Source organism: Aureococcus anophagefferens, assembly GCF_000186865.1.
Source record: "Aureococcus anophagefferens unplaced genomic scaffold AURANscaffold_25, whole genome shotgun sequence".
NCBI lineage: Eukaryota > Pelagophyceae > Pelagomonadales > Pelagomonadaceae > Aureococcus > Aureococcus anophagefferens.
The window spans coordinates 110069-124420 of record NW_008705585.1 but is presented as its reverse complement, the minus strand read 5'-3'; the positions used below and the strand labels follow the sequence as shown (position 1 = coordinate 124420).

Sequence of the window (14352 nt, the reverse complement as noted above, 5' to 3'; positions counted from 1 at the left end):
CGCGCTCGCACGGCTCACGGCGGCGCCACAATTTGAGCTCGCACGGCTCACGGCGGCGCGCTCATGGGCGGCAACATTGCCAACATGCTCATGGGCGGCCGGGAGAGGTGCGGCGGCACGATGGGCCGCGCCCTCCTTCAACGATGGCTCGGGCCTGAATTCTGAGCCCTCGGGACTCGCTACGGCCAGAGCGCCGCTATGGTCCGCGCCTCGCGGAAGCGCATGCGCGCGGCCTACGCGCGGGCGCGGAGGCGGCGGCAGATCTGGCGCCGACGCCAGGAAGCGCCGCTCCAGGCGCCGAGCGCGGCCGACGACGGCTCCGACGACGCGTCCGAGGGCGACTTCGCGGCGAACACGTGGCAGTGGCTCCTGCGGCGCAAGGCCGAGAGCCGGCGGCGCCTGCGCCACATCGACGCGACGTGGTGCGTCGACGGCGCGGAGGCGCACGTCGAGGGCCTCAGCGCGACGCGCGTCCGCGTCGAGCGGCCCTTCCGCCGCGCGGAGCCCTGGGCGCCGCGCATCCACGCGTCCTGCGGCGGCGCGACGAAGCGCGCGGCGCGGACCCTGTGCCTCTGCCGCGCGCGGCACCGCGGCCTCGCGTCCGCCGGCGCCGCTCGGCACCGCGGTTTAGCCTCCCTGTCCGCGGACGTCGTCGCGAAGCTGCTGGGCTTCCTGCCGTCGGGCCGCGTGCGCGTCGTGACGACGCGCGTCGTCAACGACCGCTTCGAGTGGGCCGAGGTCAGCGACGCGGCGCCGCGCCACGTCTCCGTCGAGCGGCTGCTGCCGGTCTTCCCCGTCGAGGGCGACCTCGTGCGCGTGGACCTGGGCCGGGGCCGCGTCGTCGACGCGCGGCTCTGGGCCATTTCGGAGCTGGACGACTCGGCGGTCGTGGACCTGCTCTGCCCGGGCCTCCGGCGGACGTGGGTCGCGGACGACGACGACGACGATTTGATCCACCAGGGCGAGCGCGTGGACTACCACTTCCCCCTGGACCGCATCCTCGCCAAGTCAGCGAGCCGCCGCGACGACGGCGACGACGACGACCTCGGCGGCGACGTCGAGGAGGACCACTTCAGCATGTCCGACTTCGACGACTCCGACGACTTCGCGTCCGACTCCGACGACGCGTTCACGGATCCCGACGACTACTTAAGTGCTGCTTCTTGTGTCATCGGCAGGCGAACGTGTGCTTGAGGCTGTCGTCGGCCTTCGTGAGGTCGAAGCGGGAGCAGTTCGCGAGCCGCGGCTCGACGTCGCGGACGTGGAACTTCGCGGAGAGCATGTGGTAGGCCAGCACCTCGAGCTCGCGCGTCACGACGACGTCTTCGAGCTTCTCCCCGGGCCGCCGCACGCACTGGGCGCACTGGGCGATGGAGAACTGGGGGACCATGTCCTTGGCGCAGACGCACGGCCCGTCGTACGCCGCGGTCAGCGCGCCGCGCTCCCAGCGCACGCGGACGCTCGCGGGCCGGTCCCAGAGGTTCCGCGGGCCGACGACGTCCTGGAGGAAGAGGCGCGCCGTCGGCCGCGGCCGGAGCCGCCCGTTGAGGTGCTCCTCGAGGAGCGCGTGCATGAACGTCCGCTCGGGCGCCTTCCCGTGCCACTCGTCGTAGACGTCGTAGCCCGGCGTCGTGAGCGCCTCCCGCCAGCCCGCGTGGCGCCGGAAGATGTCCAGGACGCGCCGCTCGGACCGGAAGAGCAGGAAGTTGCCGTTCGCGAGCGGCGCCGGGTACCACGAGCTCGGGACCAACAGATCGTCGCCGTCCCGGAGCGCGCGGACCTCCGCCGCGAGGTCGCCGAAGATGACGTCGAGGTCCGCGTAGCCGACGAACTCGTGGGCCGCCGCGACCTCGGGGAACAGCGTGGGCCACATGGGCTTGAGGTCGCAGATCTTGTGCTTGAGGGATTTCACCGACACTTTGGCCCGGTCGACGCCGAGGTGCGCCTCGACGCGGCCGAGGAGCGCGTCGAGGTCCGTCGGGATGGAGACGCAGTTCGGGCAGGAGAAGTTCGTCGCCGGGCCCGCGAAGTAGTAGGCCACCTCGTCCGCGTTCGCCGCGGCCGACGCCTCGACGGCCGGCAGCCACTGGGGCCAGGGCGACGTGCCGGCCCGCGTCGCCTCCGTGGCGCTCGTGATGCGCAGGTAGAGGATGCCCGCGCGGCGGCGGCGCGGCGTCGCGGGCGGCGCTGCTGCGGCCGGAGGCGCGGCGGGCAGCGGCGCAGCCTCCAGAGCAGCCTCCAGAGCAGCCTCCGGCACGAGCGCGCTCGCGCCGCAGCGCACCGGCCGCTCCAGCAGCCATCGGACGCCGACGACGGCGCCGCCCGCGGCAACGAGCCAGATGAACTGGTTGCGCAGGCGCATCGCTTGGGCCTGCCTCACGGCAGAGCCATCGTGATGTGTTTACTTCTTCAACGCGAGCTCTTGAACTTTCACGTATCCGCGCCCGCAGCCCGCCCAACGCTGCCCGGACTTCGATCGAGGCGCCGCGGCCGGCGTCGGTGCCCGGTACGTCTCGACCCATGGGCGACGCCGACGTGGACATGAAGGCGGCGGCCGAGGCCGGCGCGGCGCTGGAGGGCGCCAAGGCCGCGCCGACGATCCTGACCGACGAGGAGCTGCCCGCAGAGACGTCGCAGAGCAAGGACGACGCCCGCGGCGTGCTCTTCGCCGACGCGCCGGCGAGCGCCGCCGAGGCCAAGGGCGGCTCCGAGGCCAAGGACGCGGCGCCGTCCATGTCCGTCGAGGTGAAGACCGCGGGCCCCGACGACGCCGCGTCCGCCGCCGACGCGAAGGCGACCGAGGCCGACGCGAAGCAGGCGTCCGTGGCGCTGAGCTCGCGCCAGGAGTCGGACCTCATGAACAGCAGCGCGCGCCACGTCTGGCCCGAGGCGTCGGGCGTGTCCCTCATGTGCGACGCGAAGAACCACCGCATCCGCGCGGAGGCGGACATGAAGTTATTGGCAAACCGGCTCCAGCACCTCCAGGTCGCCGAGGACCGCGCGAAGAAGAAGATCGCCGAGACCAAGGCGCGGACGTCGGAGATCGTGCACCTGAAGCAGCGCAACCTCGAGTACCAGTCGTCGAAGCAGAAATTGCACACGGAGCGCGAGCTCTCCATCTCCGCGACGCGCAAGGCCGTGACGCTCACGCGCCAGACGACGCGACGACACGTGCGCGAGTCGCGCGCCGGCGTCGCCCAGCAGCGCCGGGACCACGCCATGCGCATGAAGTCGAAGATGGCCGAGCTCAACAGCTTCCACGAGCGCGAGATGGCCGGCCTCGTGCAGAAGAACAAGGGCCTCAACGCCCAGGCCCTCGCGCGGCGAGCCGACGCCAAGGCGAAGCGCGACGAGCTCCGGGCCGCCGAGGACCGCCGCCGCAAGGAGGAGTACGCCAAGCAGATCCAGCTCGAGTCCACGCGCGCCGTCGAGGCCGAGCGCCTCATCCAGGAGATGACCCTCCACGAGCACCGCCTCATGGAGCGCCTCAAGGCGACGCAGAACGCCCAGACCAAGGCCTACGAGGACCTCCAGACCAGCCTCCAGCTCTAGGGACCGCCGCGAACGTCGCGCCCGTAACGGTGCGAGGTCCGTTACGGCCGTGCAACGGGTAGTTCAAGGTGCCGCGCGCCAGCGCTCACAGTCTGGGGTGCGCCCGGGGCGGCGTCGTAGGCTGCCCCCAGAACACGCCCGACCATGTCCGTCATCTTGACGCAGCCGGACGTCGTCTTCGGCGCCACGGAGCGCGTCGTGCCCGAGGACCGGGGCCCGGCGCTCCTGCGGTCGGATCCGACGCATGGCCAGGTGGCCTTCCCCGCGGCGGGGCGCAGCGGCTTCAAGGTCGCCCGCGTCGACGACTTCGGCCCCGAGGGCCGGCCGAGCGCGGGCATGGTCGCCGTGGGCACGGAGGAGGCGCGGAGCTTCGGCGGCGAGGCCGCGGTCTTCGCGCTGCTCCGCGAGTCGCGGCGCGAGGCCGCGACGGCCATGGCCGAGGAGGCCTTCCGGAACCACGTGCCGTCGCCCTACGACGGGACGATGCGCTTCGGCCTCGCGCCGAAGATCGGCGCCGCGCTCAACGACGTCGAGACGCGCGACGAGCTCTTCGAGGCCTGCGGGCGGAACTGGCGGGAATTCACCCAGCGGCCGCCGCACCGCGTCGCGGAGGTCCGCGCGCTCTGGCTCCAGGCGACGCACGGCGACTGCGACGAGCCCCAGCCCCACGACCCGCGGAGCCGGAGCCTCTGGTTCCCCTGGCACAAGCTCCTGGGCCTCGGCCACGGCGAGGCCAAGGTGCGGTTCATCCGCAAGCTCTACTCCATCCGCCCCGCGCTCGTGATCCCGCGGCTCCCCGGGCGGCCGCCGCCGGGCTTCCCGCGCACGGCCATCGGCGGCAAGCCCATCTGCGCGCTCTGCAACTCGCGGCGGGGCTGCCAGGAGCCCCTCGTCGTCGTCCCGCCGGGCGCGCCGCCGAACGCGAGGCCCGTGACGCTCAAGGCGGCGCTCGACGACATGGAGCTCCTGCGCAGCGCGGAGAAGACCCACGCGCTCCTCGACGCGGCGTTAGCGGAGCCGCGCTGCGAGCACGGGTCCCACGAGCGCGTCGGCCCGGGCATCTACAAGGCGTTCGCGTCGTACTACGCCTTGCCGGGCCTCGGGGGCTTCGCCTTATACAAGGACATCGACGACAAGACGGGCAAGACGACGGCCTGGGAGGGCGTCGCGAAGTGCTACGAGCAGGCCGTGGAGCGCGAGCACGTCGCGCACGACTGGCTCCACGAAAGGGTGGAGCACCGCAAGCGGTCCGCGCCGTCCGCGGAGAAGGAGGCCTGGCGCGCGGCGCGCGACGAGCAGGCGGCGGTCTGCGTCGTGCTCCGGGAGGCCTACGCGGCCTGGACGGGCCGCGCGTTCAAGATGCGGTCCGAGTGCGACAAGTGGGAGAGCGACCAGTGCAACCGGCGGCGCCAGATCCTCGACGGCGGGCGGAACCACAGCCACTGGCTCTCGGACGCGTCCCTGCCGAGCCGCCACGTCGTCCAGCTCGAGACGACGTACCGCGGGCTCGTCGAGGCGCGCCGCGGCGCCGCGCGCGTCGGCGCGCCGACGGTGACGGGCACCTTCGGCGCGCCCGAGTGGGTCCGGGAGTCGCCGTTCCTGAGCGAGCCCCTGCGGGGGCCGAATTTGGCCGTCGTGGACCGCGCGTCCGTGCTCGGCGAGCAGATCGCCGTCGAGCACCGCAAGTACGCGGTCGCGGCGGAGGCGCGCGCGTCCATCGCGTTCCGCGACGGCCGGAAGGCGTCGAAGCAGGTGCTCATCAAGACCGCGGCGACGAAGGAGTCCAAGGGCGGCTTGTTGCGCGCCATCGCGAACCGCGAATTGAAGGCCGCCGTGAGCCTCGCGCGCCACGGCGCGTGCGACGTCAACATGGAGACGAAGGCGGGCGTCACGGCGCTGATGGCGGCGATCCTGAGCCAGGACCGCCACGCGACGTCGGCGTTGGTCGAGGCCGGCGCGTCCGTGGACTACCCGTCGCGCGTCACGGGCCTGTCCGCGATGGCGCTCGCGGCGAAGCGCGGCGACGCGGTCATGGTCCACCACCTGCTGGACCTCGGCGCGTCGTCGGCGATGCCGTTCAAGTACAAGAAGGTGGGCTCCGCGGGCATGTCGAACACGGGCGACACGGACCTCTTCCCCGGCGAGGACCCGGCGCTGACGAAGGGCCGCCACTACGTCGTGCCGCCCATCGTCGCCGCGGCGTCCGCGGGCCAGCTCATGACCATCGACGTGCTCGTCGAGGAGACGGAGCGTTTAGGCGGGCCGGAGACCGTGACGCGGCTCGTGGACCAGAACTTCGGGCCCGACAATCTGACGGCGCTCCACGTCGCCGTGCGGCGCCGGGACCTGCGGACGTGCATCCACTTGGTAAAAAAGGGCGCGCGCACGGACCTCGGCGACGCGCGCGGCACGAGCCCCGGCGAGCTCGCGCTCCAGCTCCAGCAGCAGAAGCTCGGCGACTACCTGCGGCGCGTGCGCCGCGTCGGCCGCGAGCTCGTGTCGAGCCGCAAGGACCAGGAGCTCGACCGCTGCGCGCTGCTCCAGTTCGCGCGCCTCGAGCGGGCCATCGAGTCCGGCGGCGAGCTCGACGCCAAGGCCGAGGTCGACGTGACGAAGACGGCGCTCCACGTCATCCGCAACGGCGACGTCGCGCCGGACCAGGAGACGCGCACGGGCACGACGGCGCTCTTCGTCGCCGCGCACAAGGGCGACCACAAGCTCCTGGAGAATCTCGTCACCGCGGGCTGCGACGTCAACTACGCGAACCGCAACCTGCGCACGGCGCTCATGGCCGCGGCGGACGCGAACCAGCTCGAGTGCGTGCTCGCGTTGTTGAGGGGCGGCGCGGACGCGGCCGCGCGCGACGTCAACTCGCACCAGGCCGCGGTCTTCGGCGTCAAGCGCGACGCGGGCCCGGGCACGGAGCTCGCGCAGATTTTGCTCGCGGCGCGGGAGCAGGGGGGTCGGGTCGCCGTCGACTGCCACGACGCGCGCGAGGCCTACCGGGCCGCGCGCGACTTACGAAGGAGCTGCAGCGCGAGCGCGACGAGAGGAAGAACAAGCTCAAGGCCGCGCGGGAGAAGCACGCGCCGGCGCCCCTGGCCCTCGACGAGGACGAGGCGCGCAACGACCCCGTGAAGGCGGACCGCGACACGTCGTGGCAGTGGCGGCTCCCGCCGCGCGAGGTCGCGGTGTCCTACACGGCCGGCGGGCCCTCGACGCCGAGCCGCGGCCTCTACAGCCGCGAGCGCGACGACGACGACGACGACGACGACTCCGCGGCGCTCGTCGCGCGGCCGTCGTCGCGCGGGTCGTCGCGCGGGTCGCGGGGGTCGTCGCCGAAGAGGTCGCCCGCGTCGCCGAAGAAGAAGAAGAAGAAGCGCCACGAGGGCACGCTGCTCGAGCAGGAGGAGCGCCTCGCGGCGGCGCGGAAGAAGGACCGCGAGGACGCGCGCGACGCGGCCGCGGCCGCGTCCGTGTACCTGCAGACGTTAAGGGACCCCGTGATCACGCTCAAGGACCTCTACCGGAGCCGCTACGGCGTCGCGTCCTACGGCCACATGGTCAAGGGCGAGTACAGGGAGGCGGGCCTCGCGTCCCACGAGGCCTACGCGGGCGCTGGCATCGAGTCGCCGGACTCGTCGAGCCGCGGCGGCGACGACGACGACGAGGCCGAGGCGCCGCCCGTCGTCGACGACGAGGACTTCGACTTCCCCGAGCCGGAGAGCTCCGGGCCGGCGCCGGCGCCGCCGGTCGTCGAGGACGAGGACATCGACGAGACGCTCCTCGACGACGACGACGCTTCGACGGGGTCGTCGTACGCGTACCTCGTCGACGACGTGCTGCAGCGGTTCCTCGACGGCGACGACGGCGCCGTGCCGTTGAACCACAAGGACCACGACCTCGACGAGGCGTCGAGCCTCGGGGGCACGGCGCAGGACGACGACTCGGACTCGGACGACGGCAACGAGGACGCCGAGGAGCTCGGGAAGGTGGAACGGCGCCACGCGGCGCTCTTCCAGCGGGCGTTGCAGCGGCGCCGCGCGAACAAGTTCGCGTCGGCCTACGCGGAGGCGGCGCCCTTCGCCGCGCCGGCGACCCAGAAGGCGCCGGGCATCGACATCGACGCGTGGCGCGCGAAGCTCGAGCACCTCCGCGACGCCGTCGACGCGACCAACTCCGACAACTACCTGCCCCAGGCGCCGGAGCTCGAGTACGCGCACTACATGGTGAAGCGCGGGCGCTTCACGGAGGCGAGCGGCACGCTGCGGCGGCTCCTGTCGAAGCAGAAGGCCGACTTCAAGCGGTTGAGCCGCGTCGCGCGCGCCGCCTCCGCGGAGGACGACGCGGCCGCGCGGAAGCCCAAGAAGCGCGAGAAGGACGCGCTGGCGATCCTGAGCAGCCGCACGGAGCGCGTGCTCGCGGACCTCGAGGAGGCGCGGGACCGGCCCCACGTCGCGCTCTTCCTGCGGAAGCGGTCGCTCGCGACGCACCTGCGCGTCATCGGGCCGGGCGACGGCACCGTGACCATGGAGAACCGGGATTTGGAGCGCGCCCTCGCGAACACGGCGCGCCTCCTCTGCGACCTCGACGCGCGCGACGCCGCCGTCGCGCTCTACGCGGACCTGCACCGCCGCTACATCCGGAGCACGCTCGAGAGCCGGCGGCTCTTCGCGGCGCGGATGACGGCCAAGGCCCACGAGCTCCAGCCCAACGCGCTCTTCAACGTGGGCAACAGCCGCCGGGGCGTGACGTCGGGCCAGCGCGTCGACGACGCGGCGCTCCGCGCGGCCGCGGGCGGCGTCGAGGAGGGCCGCTGGCTCTACCGCGACCTCGAGACGAAGGTCTTCGACGACTAACAGGGCCGTTTTGTGCTTGTTGCCCGCGGCGCGGAGGGGGGCGTAGGCGGGCATGGTTCCGGCCGCGAGAGCATTCGCATCGAGTCTTCCTGCATCTTCAACGAAGACCTGAAGTTTCAGCCCGATTATTTCGGGGTCAATGGTCTCGGCACCTTTGTCTCGTGCTGCATTCTACTTTCACAGGTTCCGTCGAGTGATGTGGGCTGCATAGTGCTGCATTCTATCTTGGGATGCGCGAGTGACATGTCCCCCAATAAGCCGCTCGCCTTCGACGAGGCCCTGCTCCGCTGGGACGCCGTCGTCAAGGTGCGCGGCCAGGTGCTCTTCGTGCGCGACGCCGAGGTGGCTGTTGCAGCTCACGGCAAGTGGAACGCGACGTCGATGTACACGAGACGGGAGCTGAACGTGCGCATGTGCAACGAGATCGAATTGGGCTTCCAGTACAAGAGCCTGCGGGCGCTCCTGATGCACAGCTTCGTCAACAAGCGGTGCGCGTCGGCCATGGGTTTGATCGAGACGATCACGTCCTGGCGCGCGTGCAGCCGCCTGCGCTGGCGGACCATGCGCACGGCCCTCGCCAAGCACATCCGCGAGGACGCCATCCGCAAGTTCCACGTCTACTGGTGGTGGAAGATGCGCCACGGGCTCGTGGGCCGCGCGGCGACCGCCAAGGCGGCCGCGGCGGCCGCGCCGCCGCCGCCGCCGGACCATCCCCAGTAGGACGCGCCCCGCCCAATTGGCAGACGCCCGCAACGCCGCGCCGTCCACGGCGCGGCGGCCAGCGTCGCCCCGGGCCCGCGAAAGCGCTTCTCGCGCCCGGGGCGACGTTTTTTTTATGTAACCTCGCTTCGACCCGCCCGGACCTCGTCGGGACCGCGGGATCGTTCTTATGGACCGCTCAGGGCGCCTCGTCGACCGGCGACCCGGCCTTGGTCTTCTTGCGCGCGAGCGCGATGCCCGGCTGGCTCGTGATGGACAGGACGCGCTCCCAGGTGCGGCCCGTGGCGTTCATCGACCGCGGCGACGTCCGCGCGAGCTCCGGGATGGGGATCATGACCTACCAAGCACGATGTTTCATCGTTTTCCCCGTCGGAATCTCTCGAAAAACGCCGGCCGCGAACCGTGCGGTTGTTCACGAGGCCCACCGTGAAGCCCGTGTAGCCCGCCATGGAGCCGTGGGCCGCCGCGTGGGCGAGGAGCATGCACAAATAGGAGTCGCCCGCGTCCGCGGCGACGGAGCGCACCATGTAGGACGGGTCGATGTACTTGAGCGTCGCCTCCTTGCCCGAGGCCTTGAAGTGTTTCTTGATCTCGGCCACGAGCCACTCGCCGATGGCCGGCAGCTTCTTGTTGCCGCCCGCGTCGACCTCGGCGGACGCGCCGAGGAGCTCCTCGCCGGCGCCCTCCGCGACGACGACGACGGCGTGGCCCTTGCGGTCGATGACGCGCTCGAGGTGCGGGAGCACGCCCTGCGGGCCCTCCATGACGATGGGCACCTCCGGCACGAGGCACAAGTCGACGTCCTGGGACGCCAGCGTCGCGTAGGCGGCCAGGAAGCCCGCGGACCGGCCCATGAGCTTGACGACGCCGATGCCGTTCGGCATGTTGCACTCCGCTTCCGTCCGCGCGGCGGCGATCGCGCGCGTCGCCTCGGAGACGGCGGTCATGAAGCCGAAGCTCCGGTCGATGATGCCAATGTCGTTGTCGATGGTCTTCGGGATGCCCGCGACGGACACGTTCAGGCCCCGGGCGACGCACAGCTCCGCGAGCTTGTACGCGCCGCGGTGCGTGCCGTCGCCGCCGACGACGAAGAGCTGCGACACGTGCTTGGCCTTGAGCCACTCGACGATCTTCTCGGCGTCGAAGCCGCCGCGCGACGTGCCGAGCACCGTGCCGCCGTCGTGGTGGATGCGCTCGCAGTAGTCGCTCGACAGCTCGACGGGCGCGTCCCAGCCGACGGACGTGAAGCCCCGGTAGCCGCCGGAGACCCCGTAGATCTTCTGGATGCCGTAGTGGCCCTCGAGGATCGTCACCAGGTTCTTGACGATGGAGTTGAGGCCCGGGCAGAGGCCGCCGCAGGTGACGATCGCCGCGCGCGTCTCCTTCGGGTCGAAGTGGAGCTCGCTCCGCGGGCCCGCGCGCATGTAGCCCGTGACCTCGCGCGGGCCGGCGTGCGCCTTGAGCAACACGTCGCCGAGCACGCAGTCGTCGTCGGAGATGAACTTGGCGTAGCCGAAGGACTTGGCGTTGGACCCGCCCTTGCTCCGGAAGCCCAGCGTCTGCAGGTGCGTGACGCGCTTGAGGTCCACCTTCTCGACGCTGAACGTCGGGCCCTCGTCGGCGAGCGCGCAGGACGTCGACACGACGGCCGCCGCGCCGTAGGGCACGCGGCGCGCGCACCGCGCGAGAATCATCCGCGCTGCCATGCTGCTTGGATGGCTGCGGCAAGAACTCTCGAGTTGGTGAGGGCCGTCAAGGTGAAGCTCAAAAACGACGCCTTACGCGCGCTCACTTGCGGCGCAGGAGGAGGGCCACGAGCACGGAAACTCCGGCGACGACGTAGGGCAGGGGCACGGCCAGGGGGGGCCGCTCCGCGGCGAAGAGCGCGTCGACGCGCGCCGCGGCCGCGGCGCGCTTCGCGGCCCAGCCCTTCTTCGCCGCCGCGACCTTGGCCGCGTCCGACAGCACGGCCTTGAGTTTCGTCGCCGCGCGCTCCGCGACCTCGCGCGAGTGGACCTGCGTGAACGACACGCGGAACGCGTTCGACGGCCCGCCGTCGGGCCGGAAGCCCGCGGCGGGCAGCGCCGCGACGCCGGCGTCCAGGAGGTCGTCGAGGAGCGCGGCGACGTCGACGTCGGGATCCGCGGCCCTGACGAGCAGGAACATGCCGCTCTTGGGCGCGTTGTACGTCGCGTGGGGCTTCAGGATCTTGTCGAGCGCGTCGAGGAGGAGATCGCGGCGCGTCGCGTAGAGCCGCTGCACGTCCTTGGCCTGCTTCTCCAGCTTCGCGTAGTTCTTCTTCGCGAGGTCGTTCAAAAGGATCTCGTAGGCCTTGAGCGCGACGCCGCTCAGGCTCCAGGTCGTGACCTCGTTGAGCGTGCCGAGCTTCTCGACGAGCGGCTTGGGCGCCGTGAGGAAGCCGAACCGCAGACCCGGGCAGAGGCTCTTGGAGAACGAGTCGAGGCGGACGACGCGGCCGTCGCCGAAGCCCGGGAGCGCGTCGATGGCGAGGAACGACGGCTCCAGCGACAGCGCGCCCCGCAGGCCCGCGTAGTCCTTCTTCCCCCGCGCCGGGAGGCGCAGCAGCGAGTAGGAGTCGTCCTCGACGACGGCCAGGTTGCCCGCGCGGCACGCGAGGTACAACTCCTTCCGCCGCTTCTCCGGCATGGTGAGCCCCAGCGGGTTGTGGCCGTTGGGGATCACGTAGAGCATCGCGCAGCGCCTGCCCGCCCGGCGCGCGCGCGCGCAGGCCTCGACGAGCGCGTCGGGCGACATGCCGTCGTCGTCGCCGTCGACGCCGACGACGAGGCGCCCGAGCGGCCTCGCGCAGGCCAGGATGCCCGTGTAGGTGTAGGCGTCGGCGAAGATGATGTCGCCGGGGTCGCTCAGCGCGAGGACGCTCTTGAAGATGCCGTCGCTGTTGCCCGGCGTGACGACGCAGTCGTAGCCCCTCGCCTCGACGTCGACGCCGTGGAACGCCTTCACGAAGGCCTTCTGCCAGCCGCGCAGCGCCGGCGTGCCGATGGCGTTCAGGGCGCCGTAGTTCAGGTCGTTGTCGACGAGGTCCGTCGTCAACGTCGAATTGTCCTTGAGCTTCAGGGAGAGGCCCACGAGCGGGAAGACGCTGGCGACCGGGCGGCCGCCGGCCAGCGACAGGATCGACGGATCCGCGAAGACGCGGTTCATGACGACGCGGATGGGATTGCGGACGAGGCTCTGCGCGACCGTGGAGCGCTTCAGGAGCTCGTCCATGGTGGTGGAAGTGGAGGACGCCGCCATGCTCTGTGAGATGGGCCAATCACAGCTCACGTTGAACACCTCAATATACGCACTTTTTAGCTTTCCAAACGATCACAGCTCGGCCTCGCCCGTGGCGGCGAGCTTCGCGTTTTTGGGCGTGAAGATGAACATGTAGTAGACGCAGATGAGGACGGTGACGATGCCCGCGACGAGGGACGGCGTCGTGAAGATGTGCTCGGGCTCCGCGGTGTCCTGGATGCGGCAGAGCTCGACGTCGAAGAGGAGCCAGGAGCCCGGCGGGATGACGTCGGCGGCGCCTGCCGCGCCGTAGCCGTAGTCCGGCGCGAGGAGCAGGTACGCGCGCTCGCCGACTTTCATCGTCGCGACGCCCGTGTCCCAGCCGCGGATGACGTGGCGCGCGCCGACGCGGAACGTGAACTCCGTGCCGCGGCCCCGCGACGAGTCGAAGGGCGCGCCGGCCGTGGCCTCGGCGATCGCGGCGGCGTCGAGCGTCGGCGGCGATGCCGACGGCGCGTCGATGAGCCAGCCCGTGTAGTGGACGAGCGCGATGTCGCCGGGCACGCACTGCTTGGCGCCGGGCGCGGGGGCCGTCTGGGGCGCCTTGAGGCACTGGTAGGTCCCGTCGCCGCCGCAGTCCAGCGCGCCGGCGCTGTTGGTCGCGAGCTCGGCGAGGTGCTTCTCGTGGGCCTCGGACCGGGCCTCGCGCGCCTCGCCCGCGCGGGCGCGCTGCATCATTTGAATCTCGCGGTAGTCCATTATCGCCGTGGGCGGCGGCGCGCGGGTGCGGTCGCGCTCGACGAGAGGCTCACGCAGCTCGGCGCTCGGCAACTCGCGCGGCAACGCCAACTTCTCGGGCTTCAACATCGCCGCCGCGACGCCCCAAGCGCCCACAGAAGCGGCGAAAGGCCCGGCGCCGACGTCCTCGGTCGTTGGGGCCGCGACCGGGACAAAAAGGACGTCTGGAACCGCGCCGCGCGCCGCGGCCGGACCGCGACCGCGCGAGACTACGGCGACCATCACCGAAAAAAACACAAGGCAGCAGCAGACATCCGCTTAGTCCCCCTAGTTCGCCGCGACGGTCTCCGGGTAGGTCTTGGCGAGGTAGTCGTGCATGAATTTGACGGGGCTGTCGGCCTCGGCGCGGATCATCGCGCCGGTGATCTCCGCGATGAGCTGCTCGACGTTGTGCTTGGCGTTGTACGCCTCCCAGTTGGCGCCGGAGACCCGGATGCCGATCTTCAGGGGCGTCTTGCCCGCCGGGGCGGCCGCCGCGGGCGCGGGCGGCGCGGCCGAGACCGCCGGCGCCGCGGACCGCTCGACGTCCATGGGCGCGGCGCCCTTGGACTCCTCGACGCCGAGGGCGAGCGTGTCCGCCTTCTGGGCCGCCTGCTCGTCGGGCGCGAGCATCTGCGCGAAGCGGCCGCTGAAGGTCTGGGACGGCGGCGTCGGCGGCGGCAGGTCCTCGGGGAGCGGCGCGACGATGCGGCCGAGCCGCTCGAGGAAACCCATCGCTTTCTGCGGCGGGGGCTTTCGGTGCACCGGACGCGTCGAGCGCTGTTCGCGCGACCTCGCTGCGGCGCCGAGGATGCGGTTTCGCCTCGTCCAGGGAGAGGCGGTATTTCCCTGCCGCGGGACGGTCCGTCCCCGCGCTGGGGACGGACACTTCAAGAAAAAGTACAAGGCCAAAACTTAAAACGAGTGGCTGCGAAGGTGGCGACGGACCGGGGACGGACCGGAGACGGACACTAGCCAGCGCACAATGGACGCGCACCGAAACACGGCGCGTTGCGTCCCGCCCTTTGTGGCCTGTACGTGCAGGTGCGGCCGCAAGCCGCCACGCGACGCAGCGCAGCGCCGCGGCGTCAGCACTGGACTGTGTGGAGGGCGGGGCTGCCACGAGCTGCCCCAAAACCGCACGCCTGCCCTCGTCGGGGCAGCCCCTGCTCCTCCGCGCCGTCGG

The 14352-nt window shown here is 71.5% G+C and overlaps 5 protein-coding genes across 5 annotated transcripts; 1 reads left to right on the top strand and 4 right to left on the bottom strand.

Moving 5' to 3' along the window:
* Positions 1-1168: 1168 nt before the first annotated feature.
* Positions 1169-2362, bottom strand: AURANDRAFT_66671 (hypothetical protein; the record flags this gene model as incomplete). The annotated part of the gene is made up of 1 exon (XM_009041924.1): positions 1169-2362. The coding sequence occupies one exon, from the start codon at positions 2360-2362 to the stop codon at positions 1169-1171; it is 1194 nt and encodes a 397-aa protein (XP_009040172.1).
* A 371-nt stretch (positions 2363-2733) lies between these two features.
* Positions 2734-8411, top strand: AURANDRAFT_66670 (hypothetical protein; the record flags this gene model as incomplete). Its single annotated transcript, XM_009042014.1, has 3 exons — positions 2734-3426; positions 3673-6514; positions 6550-8411. The coding sequence occupies 3 exons, from the start codon at positions 2734-2736 to the stop codon at positions 8409-8411; spliced, it is 5397 nt and encodes a 1798-aa protein (XP_009040262.1).
* Positions 8412-9309: 898 nt separating this feature from the next.
* AURANDRAFT_31362 (hypothetical protein) lies at positions 9310-10825 on the bottom strand (the record flags this gene model as incomplete). Its single annotated transcript, XM_009041923.1, has 2 exons — positions 9310-9468; positions 9533-10825. 2 exons carry the CDS (start codon positions 10823-10825, stop codon positions 9310-9312), a joined length of 1452 nt encoding a protein of 483 aa, XP_009040171.1.
* Positions 10826-10919: 94 nt separating this feature from the next.
* Positions 10920-12317, bottom strand: AURANDRAFT_31446 (hypothetical protein; the record flags this gene model as incomplete). Its single annotated transcript, XM_009041922.1, has 1 exon — positions 10920-12317. The coding sequence occupies one exon, from the start codon at positions 12315-12317 to the stop codon at positions 10920-10922; it is 1398 nt and encodes a 465-aa protein (XP_009040170.1).
* A 306-nt stretch (positions 12318-12623) lies between these two features.
* Positions 12624-12848, bottom strand: AURANDRAFT_8918 (hypothetical protein; the record flags this gene model as incomplete). The annotated part of the gene is made up of 1 exon (XM_009041921.1): positions 12624-12848. A coding segment is annotated over one exon (225 nt), but the record flags the coding sequence as incomplete, so codon positions are not given.
* Between the last annotated feature and the right edge of the window lie 1504 nt (positions 12849-14352).